The following is a 24,845-nucleotide window of genomic DNA, read 5'->3' as shown; positions in this document are numbered from 1 at the left end:
ACCCCAATTATTCAATTTTGATGAAATCAAACAAAGTTTAATTTTGGACCCTTTGGGCCCCTTATTCTGTTTGGACCAAAACTCCCAAAATCAATACCAACCTTCCTTTTATGGTCATAAACCTTGTGTTTAAATTTCATAGATTTCTATTTACTTATACTAACGTTATGGTGCGAAAACCAAGAAAAATGCTTATTTGGGTCCCTTTTTGGCCCCTAATTCCTAAACTGTTGGGACCTAAACTCCCAAAATCAATACCAACCTTCCTTTTGTAGTCATTAACATTGTGTTTAAATTTCATTGATTTCTATTTACTTAAACTAAAGTTATTGTGCGAAAACCAAGAATAATGCTTATTTGGGCCCTTTTTTGGGCCCTAATTCCTAAACTGTTGAAACCAAAACTCCCAAAATCAATCCCAACCGTTCTTTTGTGGTCATAAACCTTGTGTCAAAATTTCATAGATTTCTATTAACTTAAACTAAAGTAATAGTGCGAAAACCAAGAAAATGCTTATTTGGGCCCTTTTTGGCCCCTAATTCCTAAAATGTTGGGACCAAAACTCCCAAAATCAATACCAACCTTCCTTTTGTGGTCATAAACCTTGTATTAAAATTTCATAGATTTCCGTTCACTTTTACTAAAGTTAGAGTGCGAAAACTAAAAGTATTCGGACGACGACGACGACGCAGACGACGACGCAGACGACAACGCCAACGTGATAGCAATATACGACGAAAAAATTTTCAAATTTTGCGGTTGTATAACAACAAATGGAAGTTTTTAATGACCTTGACTGGCTATACAGCCCTTTCTCAGTTGGTTCAGCCATAACAACAAATGGAAGTTTTTAATGACCTTGACTGGCTATACAGCCCTTGCTCAGTTGGTTCAGCCAGAACAACAAATGGAAGTTTTTAATGACCTTGACTGGCTATACAGCCCTTGCTCAGTTGGTTCAGGCTAGCCATAACAACAAATGGAAGTTTTTAATGACCTTGACTGGCTATACAGCCCTTGCTCAGTTGGTTCAGGCTAGCCATAACAACAAATGGAAGTTTTTAATGACCTTGACTGGCAAAGTGGCTATACAGCTCAGTTGGTTCAGGCTAGCCATAACAACAAATTGAAGTGTTCTCCCCAGGCCGTTTTAGCGCCGCGATTTTCAGCGCTATTTCAATTTCCCGCTGTCCTATTGCACTGACCGCGTCGCTATCCCGTTCAACCGCGTCGCTATATTTTTTTTCGTATTTTTTAAAATTTCCCGCTTATTTTTCTTTTCGGATCACGTGATTGACTGGTTAACGATTTTTGAAAGAATTATTTCCGTTGTATTAAAGTAACTCCGCGGGACCAGTCTAATAAATTTTACAAAATGGCGTCGTTGAGAGATCAAAATAAACAAAGATTTCAACATTGACATCTTTCTAATGAATATATAGAGGCATATATGAATGAAATGAGAAGAAATAAATTGACCGCATTTCCCAACGACATTCACAAACTTGTTTAACGAACTTTGAACAAACACTGATTTTAACAGCGATCAAATTGGCTTCAATGAGCTAGTCTTTGAAGTATTAATTATCACCCAATCGAACTAATACCTGTTTAATCAGCAATTCTACAGTAATGAATTTTACCCTTTGAAAACAATTAAGATGATATGATTAGAAAAACAAACCCCAAGCTGATACTAGACTGGAGAAATTCACTTTCTCGATGTCTAGCTTGGGTGAAGCCAAGTTAAACGTCGTAAGGTTAACAGAACACTGCTACATTTTTTCGCTTTATAAAGATGCCGAAACGTATGAAAGGAATGGACAGTGCTAACAGAGACATATAATACATGTCTCGGGTGCTGAAAAGTTCATTTCTAAATTATATAAGGGAAGTTTTACCCCCTTCTCTGACAACGTTGTCTCGACCATTTTTTGAACCATCTACGATTATATCATTACTTTTTTTGCGTTTACAACCGAACTGTCGAACCTGTATTGCTTGAAAGAAGCATCCCTGTTATCAAGGGATTCATTATAAGCCCGTATTTTACGATTACTTGTCCATACATGGCTCTTTTTCAAATGGATAAGGCCTTAGGGAATAAAACAAAACGAAAATTTTGTGTAAATATATATAAAATATCGATATTTGTCAACCAATCATCAATATATCTTAATTAAATATTGCTTTAAATTTAATGTAAACAGAGGATGGCTTGGATAAGGAATAGTATTTAATGCTAAAAAAAGACACAGGTGTAAACAGGAAGTTATGTCAGCCAGTAAGGGAGATAATTTGGGAGGGGAAGACCTAAAAGAAGTATTGTCAAATCTTGACAAACTTATCTGGTGGCATGTATTCAAATGTTTATAAAATTATCAAACAAAACCTTTAAAGGTGGTAGCTGTTTCAATTGCCATACATAATGTTTTTGATTGGTAATTCACCTTTGAAATAAAAAAATCTCTTTAAAATATTTTTAAAAGGATTTCTTTCATATTCATAATTGGAATATTTTAGCCTTTTTTTTAAGCAAGTCTTTGATAAGATTTGAATATTATTAAAAGGGCAATTTCATTTCTTCCTTTGAAATACTATACTCATTTTTATTGAAAAGTTGTACTTTGCTAGAAATGTTAATAAAAGTAAATGTAAAAAATACCAATCTTGTCATTGAAAACTTTCTCACAGAAGCTGACAATGACTTTATTGTTGGTCCTACATGTTCTGCAACATCACCTGTTAGTGATAAGAAATCTTCACATCTAGGCAGTCTGGTATAGACACACCATGGAAAAGACTTCTCCTTGGGTTTTATAGACAGATGATATGAGGATTATATGTATTTACAATGGAGACAAAAAGACTTCTTCTATCATGTCTATATCCAGACAATAACATTAGCAAACAAAGGGGTAACTTCCATGAGCATGATGAGGACATCATTACAAGAGAAAACATCAATAGCATTATATAAGAAAAACACATAACAAATCAATTACAAACCAACCGCGCGCCGCGACAAAGTTACTGAGAATTGTCGAAAATCACGCGCTTACCACAGCGCTATCCAAAAATCCTGGGGAGAACACTGACCTTGACTGGCCAAGTGGCTATACAGCCCTTGCTCAGTTGGTTCAGCCATAACAACAAATGGAAGTTTTTAATGACCTTGACTGGCTATACAGCCCTTGCACGGTCGGCTTCAGCCATAACAACAAATGGAAGTTTTTAACGACCTTGACTGGCTATACAGCCCTTGCACGGTCGGCTTCAGCCATAACTCATGGTGGTGATCCTTATAAAGGATACTCATACGGGAGACAAGAAGAAGGTAAAGATGGAAAAAAAATTTTTTTTTTAAATATTTTATTTTTTTCAAGTGTCGTAATTTGGAAAAAGAATTAAAATTCATATTCTGCTATCCATTTGCATTCAATGTGTTTTAGAGTTAATCTTTTTACAAAAAAGAACAAAAAATTAAGGAGTATATTGTGAAAGGTGATAAAAAAGGGGAATTAACTCTTTATCAGTCTGGGGACTTACTGAAATAAGTGATTTTTAAATCACTTATTTAAGTAGCAAATTCAAAGTTTTGTCACAAATTGGGATTTTGTAGTTTTTTCAAATTTTAAACACATAGGTTTAAATAATATCTTTTAATTAGTAAAATTGAAAAAAAATGAACTTTTTGCTTCTTTTAAGTAGCAAGGTTTATGCCTTTGATGCTATCATTTAGTTGAAAATTCTATTTTAGTTGAAAAAATGCAATAATAATGGCTTTACATAATGAACTGATACTTTCTAAACAGATTTTCCCCAGCAAGGGGAGTATTTTTCCTGTAAAGTTCAAGGTTTCATCTTTCAGATTATGTAATAAAATTCTACTGTTTCGCGATAAAAATTTCACTGTTCGGGGTGTTGAAATTAGTAGGGGTTATTAAAATAATGATACTTAAATCAGTGATTTTTGGGAAGGAAATTGAGGTATGATACTTAATTAAACAAGTGATTTTTATGTCATTATCCTAGATTCAGTACAAGGTCATCACCTGAAATGACCTGGTCATCCTAGACAACACAGATGTTGGTTCTGATAAGTTTAGAAACATAATTAGTCCCTGGATCATTTGTATTCTATATTTAAAGCTACAATACATGTAAGATTAAATCACTTCTTCTAGTGATTAATTTGTACTACTTAAATAGGTGATTATTAAAGAAAGACAACTCTTACTTCCAACTTTTATGGAAATAATGTTACTTAAACCAGTGATTTAGAAAATCCCTCATTTAGGTAAGTCCCCTGACTGTTTATATTTTGTCAAATATTTTTGGAAATAAGCAAATTATTTATGACCTAAAACTCAGGTAATTAGTTTACACAGCTAGTTGAATTTCCTAATTATTGAAGAATTACGATTTGTTGGCATTTCAAAGGATGAAAAATGCTTAGAAAATCTAATTTCGCAATAAAAACGGCAGACAATGAGGCACAAACGTTCATAAAAAAGTCGGGCGCTGAGCCATGTTCAAAATGTGTAGCTAGAACACTGTCAGAAAAGCAAAGATTTTGAGAAACACGGAACAGTCTACACAGCAACAGACATATCAGGTGCGCTGATGTAATGAACGCTTGGAGCAATTCTTTCATAGATTAACAACTTTAGAAAACTCTTTACTGATAATTTCCCGTGGCAAGTTTATAGATCTAATACTAAAATTGCACACATAAAGCTAAATATAGTCTCGTGTATTCCTCTTCTCTTGTTTCGGTTTGGAACAACTGGAAGTTTTATGTCAATTTTCGCGCCGTTATTTTCCATAGAGTTACATGTACGTCCTATTTTATATATCATTGTATATATTAAGTTCAATCAAGGATTTGTATAGTAAGACTGTAAAAAAAATTAAAAAAGATGTCATTGTGGTATGATTGCAAATGAGACAACTCTCCACAAGAGACCAAAATGACACACAAATTAACAACTATCGGTCTCAGTACGGCCTTCAACAATGAGCAAAGCCCATACTGCATAGTCAGCTATAAAAGGCCCCAAAAAGTTCTTTATTACTTTAATCTTACCTTGACCTTTTCTCTTTTCTGTGGAGTTACAGATGTCTTTAGTTTCTTCCTCATGTTCTTAGCTTCATTGATCATGTTGATCACTTCTGGAGGTCTTTTTGGGTAAATACTTGGCACTGAATTTGGCAAAAGTCTCTTGTTGGTGGACATCCCAAATAATTCCTTAAATTTGATTCTGTCAACTTCGTAGCAGTCGTCTGAGAAGTGAGCACTACATATAGCAGAGTTTGGATTTGGCTCTGAAAAATCAACACTGGTCAGTTTTACAAAACGTATCCACAAAAGACGCTGTTGTTCATCTTTAGGAAACAGGTGTACGGAATGTCCAGTTTTGATGGAATTACTGCACCCTGCAACTGCACAGCCCTTTCCCATTGTTTAATATGGAACATAACAAATCAGCAAACGTCATTGAATATTCTAAATGTAATGTCAGTTGATTGTTGTCACATTTATACAAGTGTAGTTTATATCATACTAGTCCTAGACGTTTTTTTTTTGTTTACATCCGCATAGTCCACTGTGCGTCACTTCCGTTGGAAATAAGGAATACAGGACATCTCGGTACACTACAAACTCGGGACATGATAAACTCGGCATAGTACAAACTCGGCCTATACAAACTCGGCACATTACCTATACATTCTCGGCACACCAATGAATATATTTATGGAAATGGTTCTTAAAAAGAAACTTTAAATAATAATTACGATGAGAAAAAATAACAAATTTTATTTTGAAAATAGGTGAGAAATGGAACAAATTATAGGACAGAAAGTCACAAGTTTTAAAAATAAGAAAACACTTGATATAAAAAAAATGTGTTTTACTTTTATAAATAAAGCAAATTTTTAATTAAATTTTACTTAAATCAATAAGAATAAAAAAGTTGTTTATGCCAAAAATCTTATAAAATCTTATAAATGTTCATTTAGCAAGGCTAACATGGGGACGAAGTCCCCAATTATGGTAGAAAAATCAAAAAAAAAAAAAAAAAATCGGGAAAATTCATTTTTTCCTGGTCATTGATATATGCTATGTGTATTTAAAGTGTTGCCCTCGTTTTTTGCCTATCTAGATCGAATGTCTTAAAACTAATGTACATATTAATGAAAACATTCAGTTACCAGAAGGATGATAACTTCCGGAGCACCTGAGATCACCCTAGTTTTTGGTGGGGTTCGTGTTGCTTATTCTTTAGTTTTCTATGTTATGTCATGTGTACTATTGTTTCAAGGTATGTCACTTGACAATGTTACATATTTACAGTTTATTAGATACGATGAAAAATGTTTATCAAATTTTTTATAGCAAAAGAAAAAAAAATTTCACCGTAAAATATTAAATACAAGCACAAATATTTATTTATTCATTATACACATTTATACCCCTAGGGATTGGAGGCATATATAAACCATACAATACAAATATATACACAAACAATATGCAGAAATCATAACAAATTAAACATTATCATATAAAGTAGTATATAACAGTATTATTCATGCAGGTTTATTGTCTCCTCTCCTTTAATAGACTAGTGCAACTTTTTTAATGAAAGGTACAGTAAGCTCCATATGTACTATCAAAATGAAGATAGAAGTGATTGTAATCTATCTTATTCAGACAATTCAAAGTATTATAGACATATATTATCGATATCTTTTTAAAACTGATTACGTACAGATTTATTAGTTTTACATTTTAAGAAAAAGAGGGTCATTTATATCACAATGTTTACATATTCTTTTTTTCTCTTTGAACTCTTTTATACCTACATCTCTCTTTTTTAAAGAAATTGTCAGTCTTGCTCAATTTTACATAACGATTTTCTATTTTCAAAACTATTTTTAAAAGACGTTTTTGTCTATTTCATAAATTGTCTTCTCTTGATTATAGTTTAAATCCTGTATTTTATTTTTGTCTTAAGTATTTGTATGGGCTATATTTTCTATATATCATTTATATACGAGAAAACCATAAAATATACCGACGTTACGCGCGATGTTCGTACCTCATTGGAAAATCGGTGTAGTTGGCAAGATGCAAGTCCAAAATATATAATTTTGTGATATCATATTCATAACTATTGTACATATTTTAAAGAATAATGTTTTTTTAAATAAAAACGAAAGAAAAAAATTATTGAAACTATCTTTTATGCTGCATGCGACACGCTTCGTTTTTAAAAACCGGCTATGTTTAGGCTGTCCCGCGTAACATATTTCATTTATTGCAACCACTAAACTATGATTTTCGTCTAATCTATTTAATATTTTGAAAAACAGTTTTTTCCATTATTTAACAGAAAGGTTCCTTCAGTCTTTTATTCATTTTTTATGACGTTATGATGACGTCATAGAAAAAAAAGTGTTCCATACTACAAGGGCAAATCTGTCCCACGGGGAAAAAAATGGGATTCCAGATTTGAGAATCAAAAAACATTTATCTAAAACGAAAAAATGTTAGTATTTTTTTTCACTACATCAATGTTAATTTGCTTAATTTAATGAATTTAAAGACAAATATCCTGAAAAATGATATATGGTAATTTATGAGCGATTTTTCAAAGGCTGACAAGGTTGTCGCACCGCCATTTTTTGACGTAAAAACGAACTCGACTCAAATTTACGTCAATTGTTCACTTATCAGAGCTCTTATAATTGTAGAATTTTATGATCTTTTAAAATGTTATTTTTCTTAATTTTTCAAAAATCTTAAATGCATTCAATAAGTAGTTAAAAAGCACCGTCGATTTTGCGGAGTCGTACAAGAATGTCGCACTGGCTTAAAAACAAAAGTAGTGAGTTGTAGTGGCGGATTTTTCAAAATCACAGGCACTCGTTTCAGAAAAAAACCCTATTATAAGTTATATGGTTCGCTACTGACCCCATACGGATCCATAGAGGGTTAGTAAAATCCATAGGGGTAGAGGCCGGAGGCCGAGTCCCCTATGAATTTTATTCACCCTCTATGGATCCGTAGGGGGTCAGTAGTTAACCGTATAACGAATTTATCGGACGCTGGACTTTTTCTGCGGCGTTTTGTTGAAAAATAAACAATGAAACACAACAACATTAATAGATGACGTCGCCATTAACGCGTCATGAGCCCCATATGAAACTTACTAACCCCATACGGTCTCATAGGGGGTCACCACGTGACGGCATTTAACCAATCACAACGTGACAATTCATCTGTGGTCCACCTTTATATTGTGTTAAATAAAGGCATATACGAACAAAAATTATTCTGAGACGTGTCTGTGGTTCAAATGACAAACTGACCGGTCCAACGATTTACAGAAAAGAACGACGATTTACAGAAAAGAACCGAAAAGGACCAAAAAGAACCGAAAAAGACCGATAAGAACCGAAAAGGACCGATAAGAACCGAAAAGAGGATACATTTATATTTATGATATAAAGTTAAAACAATGTATATATATTCGCGGATTTTTTTTTTATATTGATCATTTCTTCGTATTATTTAAAATGAATGCATAATTCAACTGTAGATTGTGCATTTATAGGGATCGATATCCTGGATATGTGAACTTACAAAAAAGAAACACCAGACACAAGTTGTTTCCTTTTTCCTTTTTCCTTTTTCGATATTCAAATTTTGAAAAATATTACAAGTCCAAACGGATTTTTTTTTCCTCAATTTTTTTTCACAAGATTTTTTTTCCTTAAATTTTTTTTTCCTCAATTTTTTTTTCCTCAATTTTTTTCCCTCATCTTTTTTCGTTTCCTTATTTGTTTTCTATTTCCTTATTCGATTTCAATTTCCTTATTCGGTTGGTTTTTCCTTATTCGATTTTCATTTTCTTATTTGGTTTCTATTTCCTTATTCTGTATCTATTTCCTTATTTGGTTTCTATATCCTTATTCAGTACGGTCTTCAACAGGGAGCCTCGACTCACACCAAACAGCAAGCTATAAAGGAGCCCTAACATGACCAGTGTTAAACCATTCGAACGGGAAAACCAACGGTCTAATCAATATAAAAAAAACGAGAAACAAGAAACACTTATGCTCGGAAACACAAACCACACCAACAAACGACAATCATGCACTGAACATCAGGTTCCTGACTTAGGACAGGGGCAAATAAATGCAGCGGGTTTAAACGTTTTGATGAGCATATTACATGTTTTTAATATTATAAATACGCAGTAAAAATAAATGAAAAGCTAATAATTCTCGTACTATAAAAGTTTATCCTAACATTTAAATAATTATTTCGTTTGTTTATATTATAGATGTCAGCATATAACACTGTGCGGGACAAATTTGCCATTCCGGTATCGGCAAATCTGACTTTGTCGGTTTACAAGATATCAAAAAAACATTTTGTCCAGTGATAGATTATTGAAAAATTAAAAAAATGCCATATGTCCCAACTTGTCACTGTTGTCACTCTTGTCACTGCAGCTGATTAAAAGTACATTTCCCATGGGAAATTTGATAATTCCCATGGGAATATTAGAATTTCCCATGGGAACATTGAAAGTTCCCATGGGAAAAATTACTTTTCCCATGGGAAGTTTAGAGTTCCCATAGGAACTTTAAAGTTCCCATGGGAACATAAGTAAATTGTTTGTTCCCATGGGAAGTTCTAAATTTCCCAAGGGAACTTTTCTTCCCAAGGGAACTCCTTTTCTTCCCATGGGAAAATACTTTTCCCATGGGAACAATATTTTTTCCCATGGGAACAATATTTTTTCCCATGGGAACAATAATTTTTCCCTTGGGAACAATAATTTTTCCCTTGGGAACAATATGTTTTCCCATGGGAACAATAATTGTTCACATGGGAAGTGATATAACTAAAAAGAAAACATAAAAAAAATCCTCTAATTGCATGAGTGAAGCAATTTCACAAAACGGACTAAGTTATTATGGGTACAAGTATTTCTTTGAATCTTAATTGTAGAAATATATAATTGTGTGTTCTACGATTTTTGTCTTGGCATGCTTAATTGAAAGTAAATCACTACGTGTCAAAAATTTAACTACTATAAATTCAGAAATTATTGCTGTTTATATTATTGTGAAAATAGTGACAGGTTTATAATCACAATAATATACACTTGCATATTGAAATTTTTTATGAACTAAACAGGATTATTCTAAATTTTGCACACAAAAAAATGATGAAATTGAGAAAAATCGCACTTACAATTGCTAGCAATAATTTCTGAATTTTCAGTATATAGTTTTGCATATATAGCTTTCACACCATTGCACACAGTGTCTTATGTTTATCCATTTGAATGTTTTTGTGTTTTTTTCATGCAGACATTTAAATGTTGATAGGTCTTGCTCATTGTTGACGGCTGTTCAGTCACTGGCTGAAAATACCTTTATCTCTGGTTTTTAGTTGTCTCATTGGCAATCACATACCATATCCTTACTTAATTTCAACACTTCTTAATTTAAGTTATATACATTTGAGAATATCATTTTCAAAAAGACAAAACATTACAATTGGTATAACAAAAAAGGCACTTGTGTTTTAATATTTCATCTTTCACTGAGATAACACCATCAAGTAAAATGTGTAAAACAAAAACAGAAAATTAAACAAACAGCAATAAAATAACTCAAGCAAGTGTCAATAAACCTGCACAAATAACATGAATAACATATCTAAGGTCATAAGCAAGTGACAATAAAACATACAGCAATAATATATCTAAGGTCATAAGCATAAACATGTAGCAATATAATACATTGTATATCTAAGGTCATTTATAAGCAAAAGACAATCAACATACAGCAATAGTATATCTAAGGTCATAAGCATAAACATGCAGCAATAATATATCTAAGGTCATAAGCAAGTGACAATCAACATACAGCAATAATGTATCTAAGGTCATAAGCATTTAAAAAAAACCATGCAGCAATAATATATCTAAGGTCATAAGCAAGTGACAATCAACATACAGCAATAATGTATCTAAGGTCAAAAGTATAAACATGCAGCAATAATATATCTAATTTCATAAGCATAAACATACAGCAATAATATATCTAAGGTTCTCTGACATTTGTCCTAAAAATGTTTGGCTCTAGCACCACTGTTGAAAAAGTAATGCCCCTTTTTTCAACAATTTCCTCAGAGGAAAAAGAGTTTTCCTCAAGGGAAAAAGATTTCCCTTAGGGAATTTGCTGCATAATTATTTCCTTTGAGGAAATTCTTTTTCTTTTGAGGAAATTTGCCGCTTCAAATTTTCCTTTGAGGAAATTTCCTCTAAGGAAATCATTGTTCTTCAAATTTCCTCTAAGGAAATTTCTGAACATCAAATTTCCCTTAAGGAAATGTTTTTCCTCTATAAAAATTTCATAACAGTACAAACATTGACAAACAGTATAAATATATTTTCTCCTAGACTGAATTATTGATCATGTTGATACAAAAGATTATATAAAATAAACACTTTTCATGTCAAATTAACTTGTCTTCTGTTTCAGCTGCTGTGTATAATTATTCTACCCCCTACATAACAGTTCAGTGCATAAATAATTCCATTCACAAGACATCTTCCTTCAATTGGTTGAATAAATTTTGGCAACTTGTTCTTCAAACATCTTCTCTGTATATTTGATATGATGGAGAGCCATGTACATAATATTATGTACATAAATGGATAACGCATGTGTTTATTTCGACAACAAACATGACAATACACTATTTTTTTTCTTAATTTCTCCATAATCCATCAGTGAATATGTAGGTTGTTACATTTTACACCATTGTGTCCTTGTGCATCTTTGATAGTACTCCATTTTGTTTATAGCAATTTTGTAGAATTTTTTCTATTTCTTTTTCCAGAAAAACACACAATTGAGTTCATTTCACATTAATTAATCCAATTAGCACATTATGTAGAAAAGTATTAACAAATAAGTTTCCTCTTCAGTATAGACTTGCAGGACCTGACGATGATCATAAAAACCAAGATATCTGACCTATAAATACACAAAATAAAAATAAAAAGTTATAAACATGATAAATGGAGAAAAAAACAGCAATATAAATAGGCTTATTTTATCATGTTTTAATTAAAGTCATAAGAAACCTCAAATTAAAAAAAAATATGTATAATAATTATGTTTTTTTACTTATTTTTAATTGCTTGCTTCCAGGAAGCAATTCGCCGATACATATTTTCCATATACATAGTGACCCGAGCGTAACCCTCCTCGTAAAAATCCGGTGACCACAATATGCAAGGATCTGTCATTGAAATAAACAAATAGCTGATTATACATGTTAAACACGTGCTCAATACCCATGCTTTTTGTGATTTGTTTACTATAAGGTGGCAATCGGTAAAACTCAGCTTCAAAACACGGCATTTAATGAGCAGCATTATTTGTTAAATCATAACAAACAGAGAGAAAAAAAAATTGACGATTTATATGATATACTTGTGAAAATAATGATAAAATCGTGCACAGAGGACTAAGTTTATGATGTATACATGCATTGGTTCAAAAGTTGGACAAACTATTTTTCATCACTCACTCGTTTCATATGACTTTAACATTTGAGAAACTTTCATTTGATATTCTTACTTGTCATGCTTTATATGAGTTCTCTTATTTCAGTGCTTTGTGTCCAAGATTTAATATTCGTTGTTTAGTGCCTTGCAGTGATATTTAAAGTTTAGCCACTTGCAAAAGTTGTTATAGAATGTTCATATGCTGTGTTATTTGAACCACTGTCCTATATTATGGTCAGGTAAGAGGTTGAGTGCTCACAGACATGATATTTTTTTATTAATTGTTATTGTTTTTGAACATGTTGAACTAAATTGGATTGTTTAAATCTTTTCATGTTGGGATCTTTATTGGCTGACCTATAAAGGAAGTGTTGTCTCATTATTGAAGGCCAGCCCATCATTGGCCTTTAATTTCTTGCATCCACTTCTTTGAACTCTGGTGGATAAGTCACTCATTTACCATACCACATCTTCTTATTTTTATAAGAGTCATCATTCAAAGGCAATTACTTTTATCATGTTTATTACTGTAATTCAGAAATTATCCAGAGGTTTTTAGTAATGCGATTAATGTGACTGGGTGAGTATCGCAAAAATAAGAAATCATATTTTGATAACAGAAACATATATATATCATGTATATACATGATATATAATTGATGCAGATTTTTTTTGTAATCACAATAAGTTGTCCATTCCCTGAAAAATCACAATAATAAAGGCAAGCAATAATTTCTGAATTTACAGTATATAGAAGTGGTCTTACCATTTAGGCCTTGTTGTATTCTGTTTATCTTGTTTTGTCGCTCATTTCTATTGAAACTGTTTATATTTTTCATTATTTTTCTATATTTCTTGTCCTATAAAACATAAAAAGGGTAAAAACTATTATTAAACATCAGTATTTTCTTTATATACAATAATATTTAATAAGAATGGAATATTTGTGCTATTTCATTTCACAAACTTTTTGTCAGTCATGACTTTCAAAGACTTTCACCCTGGTCAATAGTTTAAAAAACAAACATTCCCATACTTTTTCTTGGTGTTCGTACTAATTTTTCATTGGACAACAAAAACATGATTCAACTATTCTTCTATGATTTGTTTTGCTTGACTACCTTAAACTCTGAAATATTGCTTACACTGTATAATCTGTATGTGTCTCACTCGTCAAAATTTCAAATTAATATATAAATAACCAATAAGAATGCTATGCATGGCTCAGCTTGATACAAACGTACACTTTAAACCCTGAACAGTATGGACACAACATTCAATTCAAACTTTTCTCCATTGGTTAGAGGTATAGGGGGAGGGGGAGATCTCACAAACATGTTTAACCCCGCCGCATTTTGCGCCTGGCCCAAGTTAGGAGCCTCTGGCCTTTGTAAGTCTTGTTTTATTTTAATTCTAGTTTCTTGTGTACACTTTGGAAATTAGTATGGCGTTCATTATCACTGAACTAGTATATATTTGTTTAGGGGCCAGCTGAAGGACGCTTCCGGGTGCGGGAATTTCTTGCTACATTGAAGACCTGTTGGTGACCTTCTGCTGTTGTTTTTTTATTTGGTCGGATTGTTGTCTCTTTGACAAATTCCCCATTTCCATTCTCAATTTTATGGATACAACTCTGAATTGTAAATTTGGATTGTGATTCAATAGTTGATGCAGCATAGGTTTCTGACATTGAATGAATGTGGTCCAAGTACTTAAAAATTTTAAATTGACAATTAACCTCTAAAATGGTCCAATATTCAAAATCTTAATACATGGTTAGATGCAGCATATCAACATGATCAAAGAACCCAAATAATTCATTATTTGATGAAATCAAATAAAGTTCAATTTTGGACCCTTTAGATCTCAATGTGGACCAATTTGTTAACGGGCCAAAATATCAAAAATCTAAATGAATGGTTAGATTCAGCATATCAAAGAACCCCATATATTCAATTTTTTGGAAATCAAACAAAGTAAAATATTGGACCCCAATTTGGACCAACTTGAAATTTGGGCCCATACTAAAAATCTAAGTAAATATTCAGATTCAGCATATTAACATGATTAAAGAACACCAAGAATTTAAATATTATTAAAATCAAAATAAGTTTAATTTTGGACCCTTTGAACCTTAAGATAGACCAATTTAAACAGGACCAAAAAACTAGGAAGCTTAATACACAGTTAGATTTGGAATATATATATCAAAGAACCCCAATAATTCAATTTTCTATAAAATCAAACAAAGTTTAATATTGGCCCCTTTTGGCCCCTAATTCATGTAATTTCTAAACTCTGGACAAAAACTCTGGTCACAAACCCTGTGTTTGAGTTTCATAGATTTCTGTTAACTTATACTAAAAGTAATTATGCGAAAACCAAGTGTCTTCGGACTACGACGACTACATGATAAAATTAAGAATGGGAATGGGGAATGTGTCAAAGACCCCCCTTTTTTGGACTATCAATGCATTTGAATGGGGACATGTAATTACCCCCCCCCCCCTTTTTGTCCTGGGTTAGGAAACCCCTTTTTAAAATGACTGGATCCGCCCCTGAAGGGTCTATCATAAGTTTGACAACTTCAGACATACTACTTTACCAAAAAAATTGACACATTTCATCCAATTTAATTCATTCTTTACTTGCTATTTCATCCATAATATTTTAAAGAAAGAAATTTAAAAGGAGTATGATTTTAATTTGCAAGTTATACACTATCCAAACTAGAGACCTAATAGAGTAGATATATACTTGACTAAGGGAACTACCATTTGATTTTTATGGGGGGGGGGGGGGGGCTAGGATGAAAAATTTTATCCTGCATTTTTTTTTAGCTGTAATCTCTGTCCTGCCTTTTTATTTTTCACTCTGTTCGTTCCTGCCTTCTTTTTTTTTTTTTAGTTTATCCTGACTTTTTTTACCTAAATTGTCGTCCTGACTTTTTTGCTAGTGTCTCATCCTGCCTTTTTTTTTTCTCAAACAGTCAGGGGACTTACTTAAATGAGTGATTTTCTAAATCACTGATTTAAGTAACATTATTTCCATAAAGGTTGGAAGTTAGAGTTGTCTTTCTTTAATAATCACCTATTTAAGTAGTACAAATTAATCACTAGAAGAAGTGATTTAATTTTATTGTAGCTTTAAATATAGAATACTAATGATCCAGGGACTAATTATGTTTCTAAACTTATCAGAACCAACATCTGTGTTGTCTAGGATGACCAGGTCATTTCAGGTGATGACCTTGTACTGAATCTAGGATAATGACATAAAAATCACTTGTTTAAGTATCAGACCTCAATTTCCTTCCCAAAAATCACTTCTTTAAGTATCATTCTTTTAATTATCCCTACTAATTTCAACACCCCCGAACAGTGAGATTTTTATCCCAACAGTAGAATTTTATTACATAATCTGAAAGATGAAACCTTGAACTTCACAGGAAAAATACTCCCACTGTAAATAAATAGTAACTATAAAGCGAGATCCGTGAACAGAACCCCCAAATGAGACCCCATTAGTTGTGGCTTATTTTTGGTCTTTTTAGCTAGTTTCCTTCCCCTACATTACTTGTAAGTTGATCGTTTTTGTAAAGCAGCACTCGAGGTTTGACAGTATATTACCAAGAAATGCACAAAATATTGAAAAAGAAGGTTTAGAAAATTTAAATAATGGTATGCACACACACTCCCCTGTCAACACAGACAAGTATATTTTTGTAAACGCGCCAAACTCATTTCTTCCACAGTGAGACAAGCTTTACAATGTTGATGGTGGTGAAAATCTAGTCCAAATAATTATTACGTCTTGCAAGGCTATTTTATTTCTGGAACGCTTTCCTCTGACGAAGCCGAAATGTGAAACCAAATCAACAAGAAGTCTAACATCTATAATAGAACTGAATATAAAATCGAAATGTAAATGGGGAATGTATCAAAAGACCAAAGAGCAGATAGCAGCCAAAGGGCACCAATGGGTCTTCAATGCAACGAGAAAATCCCACAACCCGAGAAGGGGTTCCTAACCAAAGACAAATGGGGGGGGGGGGGTCCAACTACATGTCCCCATTCAATACAATACAATACAATATGCTTTATTTGAAAAACACTCCGTCACATTGACATGTGAAACAAGAGGTAAATTACAAAATACAATCACATACAATTAAAAAAAAAAAATAAAACAACTTAGAAATAAAATATATGGAAAATTACTTTATATTATAATATTTTAACATTATAATATTTTAGTTAACTTTGAAATGAATATAGACACATTTTTAAATAATAAGTTAATATTTGTCAATGACAGTTAGTCCTTTCATTTTTGCTTAATTCTGATATTTCACATAGTACTCTGGAATATGCTGATTTCTGATATTTTTTAACTAATAAAGAATTGCATTCAAATAAATAATGGAATTCATTGCCAATTGCAGTTAAACACAGATTGCATGTCCTTTCTTCTTTGGAATGACTTATACCATCTTCCCAGCTCTACTGGGATTTTACATTGCAGCATCTTAATTTTGAAATATATTTACGTTCGAATGGTGTTAATTTTAAAATTCAAATGCATTGATCGTCCAATAAAGAACAATGTAGAAAGGGGGGTTCCAACATGTCCAACCCTCAGACCCTCCTGGATCCCTGCCTGTGAGGCATGCTTTAGCTTGCCATTAATGTATACTAGTTGAGTGATAATGGACGTCATATTAAACTCTTTGATATTAAAAAAGAAACTAAAATAAAAATCATACAAAGGTCACAAAGGCCATAATCTGGCTCCTGACGTGGGAAAAGTGCAAAATGCAGTGGGGATGAAAGCCTTTACTGTAAATTCCTGAAATTACAATTATATAAATCATCTCACATCTTTGCGCATTTCTTGAAATTGGTCATATTAATAAATGCATGCAATATTTTCAGAAAATTTCAATATATAGGCTTTTTAAAAAAAGTCAATCTTGTGCATGATTTATCAATGATTATACTTGCACAATAAACGCATGTTGTTCTCAAAACTAAGAGGTGTCTATGCTATTTATGACAATTTTCATGGTTCAGTGGTTATAGTTAAGTTTTTGTGTTTTGGTCTGTTTTTCTCATACTTTATGCAATAGGTCTACTATATTTGTTGTATGAAATGATTGTAAGGTGAACATGTCTAGTGGGATGATGTCATCTGACCTTGACCTCATTTTCATGGTTCAGTGGTCAAAATTAAGTTTTTGAGTTTTGGTCTTTATCTATTAAATACTATAAGCCATAGGTCAACTGTATTTGGTGTATAGAAATATTTTATGATCTATATGTCAGTGGCACAGGTTTTATTTGACCTTGATCTCATTTTCACGGTTCATTGATCAGTGTTTTTGTGATTTGGTCTATTTTTCTTAAACTATAAGTAATAGGTCAACTATAATTGTTGCATTGAAGCCTTGTTAGCTGTATATGTCTGCCTGGCATGGTTCATCTGACATTGAGGCTTAAATTAAAATATTATTTGTTTGCCCTTTACCGACCGACTCTATAAATTCGTTCCGACTGAAAATCTTTTATTTGTATTTACCAGCAATATTTTGTTTTAATTATTTTTTGTTCCTCCCGAAAATCTTATATTTGTATTTCCTGCTCAAAACTTTTTTACCGGAATCCACAGGTTTTATCTTCCCCGTATAAGGTTAAGTCCATTTGGTATCACGTCAGCGTTTGGCATGAACACTTGCATTTAGAGATTCAAAGCTTTTGATTGAAGTCGATGTTGAAAGTATAACCAACGTTGCCCTTTATACTTGAAGAGCAGGGTTCATTCAAAAAAGTTTGTCCAATACAAAATTATCAACGTGTGTACAAAATATTTTGTTAACGGATGTTGTATCCTATATAACATGTATAAGGATGACGTTTAGTGATTCGTATATCCGGATGATTATGTTATTGCTGCCTATTAGCAGCTTTGACATTTTATTTATATCTGAAATGAACCGAAGTCCTGTAAATTGGAGAATAATTGGCAGTAAAATCGCCAAGTTTTCCTTGCAGACCATTTATAAATGCGATGTAAAATATGTGACATTTGAGTTTCAAGTCTTTTAGCTTTTTTTTTATAACACCCGGACACACTCAGTCTCTAGGGTTGTAAATAAAGTAAGATAAATGCTTAGTTTTAGCTCTTTTAACTGGTTGCATGATAACGATGGTGGGAAATGCACTGCTGGGCAGTGGCTTTATATTCTAGTCAAATATTTTTTTTTTATTTCACAGATATCATCTCTGATAATTTCAGTTCAAATTTTGATAAAATTGGTAGAATGTCGGAATGACACATACTATAGATAGGGGTTGGAGGGTCCGGATCCTGAAATCCTGGGCTTTAAAACATGAAATCCTGAGCTCCCGAATTTAAATAAATTTAAATTCTGCATCCCAAAAATTTAAAAAAAAAACAATTCCTGGAAATCCTGAAATCCTGAGCTTAAAAACACCCAATCCCGAAGTCCCGATAAAGGTCCTACCCCCTAATAGATTGCACATAGTAAAGCTGTTTCACAAACCATGCTAGGGAGATATATATGATATTAATAAATCTTTCGGTCAAGTTAAGCGTACAAGGTACATGTACGTAGTACAGAATATCAGTGCAAGTTAAAACTCTTTAAAAGTTCCAGGCATATAATTGTTGAAAATATGCTCGAGCCCTATATTTTGATATTTAAAAACAAATAGAAGTGCATATAAATTAACTTCACATTATACATGATAATTTTTTTTCATAACTTCCTGGGACTATTCAGAAACTTTAATAAAAGTAAAGATTAGTAAAATCGATCATTCTTAAAACAAGAGCAAATACAGACAAAAATGATATCATTCAGATATTGTATCTATAAAATAAAATATTATACCTACCTGCCTACCCACGACAAAAAATGTACCGAGCCAAGTTATTTTATGGGAAAGAAAAATAAAATATTTTACCTACCTACCTACCTTGTTTCAAAAAATAGGGTCGGAAAAGGGCAAACAAACAATATTTTAATTTAGGCCTGACCTCATTCTCATGGTTCATTAGTCTTTATTTATTTATCTTGGTTAATGTTAAGTTTATGTGACAGTTGTGATAAAGCTTTATACTTAGGACTATCAACATATTATCAATGATTAGTAAAAGAAGGCGAGACATTTCAGCATGTGCACTCTTCTTATTAAACACACATTAATATACATCATGTACATTAAACAGCAAAAAAAAATATTGATGCAAGATGCCATTCAATAATAACTTTTACTCTTTTATGTATAGGACAAGAACTATAGAAGATACAGAGAAATTATAAACAGCAGAAATGATAGGCAATTTAAAATTTGCAGAAGCAAACTAAACCTAAATGGTAAGGCCACTTTTATTTATTTTTTTAAAGTTGTTGAACTTGAAAGATGATAATCATGATTACTATAAAAATTAAAAGATGTGGTATATTAAATATGAAAACTATCATGGCTTTAAGAAAGCAATTGTAGGCCTGTGACGACCTTCAATAATGAGAAAATCCATACCCTATAGTCAAAGTAGGCAGCTATAAAAGACCCAAAGATGAAAAATTGAAACAATCCAACATGTCCAAACTGTAAAACTAATTGCCTAGTTTATTACAAAATAAATTACAAAAAATAAATATAACCGGTATGAAACAACAACAACAACAACCACTAAATTTTAGTGTCAGACTAAACTTACAAAAACTACAGGCTCTGAACTTTGGACAGGCACAATAGGAATATGGCAACCTATGATGTAAATTTCCTGCAAACACAGACTGGACTAATGTAAATCAACTAATTTTTCGCGACTACTTTATTTTGCGTTTTATACTTTCTAGTCTACATCACAGCTAATTATTTTTCGCAAGGTTCAAGTTTACTTAATGAATTTTAATAAAGAAAGCTACATATGAAAAACATTTATTGCTGTTTCTCTCTCCATTTATAACATTTTATTTGTTTATTTTGTGTATTTATAGGTGATCAGACATCTTGGTTTTCACGATCAATAGGTCATTACTATAGAGGAAACTTAAAGTTGAAATTTATTTACAAAGTGCATAATTGGATTAATTTGAACTGGAATGTGTGCTTTCCTGCAAAAAAGAAACAGGAAATTTCATCATTATCACATGATAATGCCAATAAACAAAATGGAGTTCTATCATAGATACACAAAAACACTATTGCATAAAAGCAACAACATATTATATATATATTATTTGAAAGAAAGGAGAATGCAGAACAAATACTATTTTATTGTTGAAAAAAGGAACACCAGTTTTATCCACTCATTTACATCGCTCCCTCATATCAAATATACGGAAGAAGATCATTGAAGAACAATTTGCAAAAATGTTTTCTCTTAGAATTGAAGGAAAATGTTAAGTGAATGGAATAATGTATTCACTGAATTCTTACGTAGTGGATTGAAAACTGTACACAAGCTGAAACAGAAGAAAATTTTAATTTAAAATAACACGAAAAGTGTATATTTTATTATTTAATCTGCAAACATATAAACAAATTCTTTAGAACACCACAAATGGTATGACATTCAAATTGGTTGCTTATTAATGTATTGCATTGAAACAATTACATGAATTACAAAGAAAACAGAATCATTTGCTACAAATTTTTGTTATAAATCATAGTTAAATTTTATAAAAAGTATGAACAATACCTAGATCTAAACAGTCAGACTTTATCAATTTTCAATGTCATTAAAATGTTGAGTCAAACATTTATGAAAGTTTTGAATATCATTTGCATCAACTATACAGTCTTGTAATAATTATATTCATACTGTTTGTATACATGGTATAGCGAAGAAATGTTTAACAAGAACAAATAAGGGAAATTTGATGTTCAGAAATTTCTTTAGAGGAAATTTGAAGAACAATGATTTCATTAGAGGAAATTTGTTGTCTTGAAGGAAAACAATTTCCCTTGAAAAAACAATTTCCCTTGAGGAAAAAACAATTTCCCTTTGAGGAAAAATCTCTAAGGAAATTGTTGAAAAAAGGGGCATAACTTTTTCAACAGTGGTGCTAGAGCCAAACAATTTTAGGACAAATATCAGGGAACCAATACCAACCAAGTTATCAACTTCATTTTGACTTAACTCCAAAAATTAAGGTGAACAACTTTTGCACTCAGCGGAATTGCAAACTTGTCCCGGAGACAAATCTGCTTTTCTGAGATGTTTTACAAGGTTCCAAAAATGTGTTATCCCCTACAGCTTTCCATCCAGCTAAGGCAGAAGTATATTCTCTTTTATTCTCATATATCCAGTATTTGCAACAAATTGTAATTTTTCTGAAGAAAAAAATTCAAATGGAAAATAATGTTTGTATTGTACATGTTGTAATATAGTATGTTCCCATGGGAAGAAAAATTGTTCCTATGTGAAAAAAAATTGTTCCCATGGGAAGAAAAATTGTTCCCATGGGAAGAAGATTTGTTCCCATGGGAAGAAATATTGTTCCCATGGGAAGAAAAATTGTTCCCATGGGAAGAAAATTTGTTCCCATGGGAACTTTTTGTATTCATCTTTTCCCATGGGAACTTTAAAGTTCCTATGGGAACTCTAAACTTCCCATGGGAAAAGTAATTTTTCCCATGGGAACATTCAATGTTCCCATGGGAAATTCTAATATTCCCATGGGAATTATCAAATTTCCCATGGGAAATGTACTTTTAATCAGCTGCAGTGACAACAGTGACAACAGTGACAAGTTGGGACATATGGCATTTTTTTAATTTTTCAATAATCTATCACTGGGCAAATTTTTTTTTGGATATCTTGTAAACCGACAAAGTCAGATTTGCCGATACCGGAATGGCAAATTTGTCCCGCACAGTGTTATATATTGCCCGGTGGCATTGGGTATGATTGTATAATTTAATTTTGGATGTAACGCGTCTTCTGATTGGCTGACGTTATTTTGTTATCAGTCCATAGACATAATTTAGTCATGTGACCGTGACGTCGTCAACGTTTTTTCATGGTTTTCTACGGTTTAAAATGAAATTTAGAATTAAATTATAAGAAATGACTAATATTTTTTCTGTCTATTTGAAATAACATAAAAAAATGTGTTGCACACTGTTAATTAACCCGCTACGCGCGTTATTCAGTGTGCACCAAATTTTTTATGTTATTTCTTCAAAGACAGAAAAAATATTACAGTTATTCCTTAAATAAAAAGTATACATGTCAGCATCACTATTTCCTCTCGGATGTTAAATTTCAAATATATACAGGAGTCCTTAATTGGTGAATTAAAAGTTTTCTTTCTATTTTTCTATTCTATAAGATAGGCATCCGACCCTACCTATAATGTTCCACATGTAAGTTAAAATTAGTCCTACCACAGTGTAAGGTTTTCAATGCTTTGCAATATGCTAATCCTTCAATTACAAAAAATAGTCGATTTCCTTTTCGGTTCTTTTCGGTCCCTTTCGGTTCTTTTCTGTAAACTGTCTCTCTTTTCTGTAAGTCGTCGAACCCAAACTGACAGTAATTTGCAAATATCTCGATAATTACCAAACGAAATTTATCGGGTTTTTTTTTCCATTCCTTAGTCTCTATAGGCCTATATTATATATACAAAAATCCTCAATCTTAAGTTGGCAACGATTTTCATGATTTAAAGGGGTCTCACTGATTGGCGACAAGAAGCGAAAGAAAACTTAAAAAAATATTAACTATTTTCATTAGTTTGTTTAATAAGATTATACATGTTTTTCTTGTCAATACGTTAATGTTGTTTTTGTCACAAATCGTATAAGTTGGTTTATATGGTTTATAAAATGAATACATCAAAAAATTAATACAATGACAATTTTATTTTAATATACAGTAAAAGCCAGTAATAAAGTGATTTTCTTTTTTTTTCTTTTTATTATATTGATAGATGAAGAAATTAAACATTTGTGAAGAAAAAGGGGAGTATATAGTTTTTATTAAATAAAATATGTTTATGATCATGTAAGCAACGTTTTCAGCAAAGTCAAAGGTATAAATTAATAAGTCACACAAGATAACACTTAGTTTGTGGTTTGACTATGGTCTGAACAATTTCTTTCAAAAAAGAATGTTTGGCAGAATTAATATGGATGACAGTTTGCATATATATCATCAGCAATATTTGTTTTTTTATTATTATTTACATGATACTTTACTTGGCTGCTAAACATATTTTGAGTCACGTTGCTGATGTTCAGAGTCAAAGTTATCAATTTCAACTACAACAAAAAAATGATTGATTTACCACTTCTATCTTTGGTCTAACTTGACTTGCGATTTAGTTCAGTATTCTAGCGTTACAGGATAGGTATGTATTCAGCTATTGCTTTATTCATGGTTTCCAGAGATTGGCCAGGCATTTTTTTCGAACCGTCAACTGATTCTTTTCTTGCAAAAATAATTTCTTTTCACAGAAGCATATTTTATTTTTTAAGTTTTCTTGTCGCTTCTCGTCGCCAAATTTAGTCTTTTTGACTCTTCTTGTCGTTTCTTGTCGCTAATTAGTGAGTTTCAGTACCTTCTTAAATTTGATAAATATGCAGTAAAAAATGACGTTTTTATGGCTTTCTTTCGAAAGAAAAAATACGTCAACAAATCCGAATTTTGAGCAAATATATAAAATTTGGACCTCATTTCACTCAAAAAGTAGCACATGAAGGTATTTTTTTTTATTACATATTTGATTTAATCAGGTAAATAAAAAAAATAGTCTATACGGATTTTTTTTTTATCAAAATGTAAATACGTGATCAAAACTGTATCGTATGCCCTTAAATAAATTGGACGTCTTGGAAGGCAATTTCAATTTTTGTCTGTGACGTTAATGACATACCCCTGATGGGGTCTTGAGGAATAAAAGTTTTTAAGTTATAACTGCTTATTAAAAATATAATATAAAGTAACTGTTAGATTACAGACAATGCCTTTCCTGACTCACTGTGAGACGGCATGATTTATGAATTATTGTTATATGTTAAAACCTATCATTCTACCGGCCATGCAACTTCTATGGGAAAGGATTAATATTACTGTTTTATAAGATGAACCCTGACAAAACCACTTTTGTTTATAATTTTGGCAATATTAACAATAACATCTTTAAATTTAATTTTATCAATCAGAGACAAATACATGTCTCAGATTTGTTCAAGAATTATA

The 24,845-nt window shown here is 31.8% G+C and overlaps 1 protein-coding gene and 2 long non-coding RNA genes across 5 annotated transcripts in view; 1 reads left to right on the top strand and 2 right to left on the bottom strand.

The window, feature by feature from the left end:
• The window catches only part of LOC143042846 (uncharacterized), a 254,720-nt gene that overhangs the window by 28,839 nt on the left and 201,036 nt on the right, over nt 1-24,845 (bottom strand). Inside the window, exon 1 of one of the 3 annotated variants that reach the window (XM_076215324.1) lies at nt 5,090-5,603. The exons of the other annotated variants lie outside the window; for them this stretch is intronic. Coding sequence (XP_076071439.1) covers nt 5,090-5,464 — 375 coding nt within the window. The 5' untranslated portion in view covers nt 5,465-5,603. Of the gene's footprint in view, nt 1-5,089; nt 5,604-24,845 lie in introns of those variants that run through there. 3 annotated transcript variants of the gene reach the window in all.
• Nucleotides 11,458-13,727, bottom strand: LOC143042849 (uncharacterized). The gene is made up of 2 exons (XR_012968145.1): nt 13,372-13,727; nt 11,458-12,069 (listed from the first exon to the last, which is right to left on the bottom strand). It is a non-coding gene; the product is annotated as an uncharacterized LOC143042849 (long non-coding RNA).
• On the top strand, nt 16,170-20,675 carry LOC143042851 (uncharacterized). The gene is made up of 3 exons (XR_012968147.1): nt 16,170-16,285; nt 19,917-20,004; nt 20,635-20,675. It is a non-coding gene; the product is annotated as an uncharacterized LOC143042851 (long non-coding RNA).

Source organism: Mytilus galloprovincialis, chromosome 8 (genome assembly GCF_965363235.1).
Source record: "Mytilus galloprovincialis chromosome 8, xbMytGall1.hap1.1, whole genome shotgun sequence".
In the NCBI taxonomy this organism is placed as follows: Eukaryota; Metazoa; Mollusca; class Bivalvia; order Mytilida; family Mytilidae; genus Mytilus; species Mytilus galloprovincialis.
Note: the sequence above shows the minus strand (reverse complement) of the source record. Positions and strands in the feature narration are given on the sequence as shown.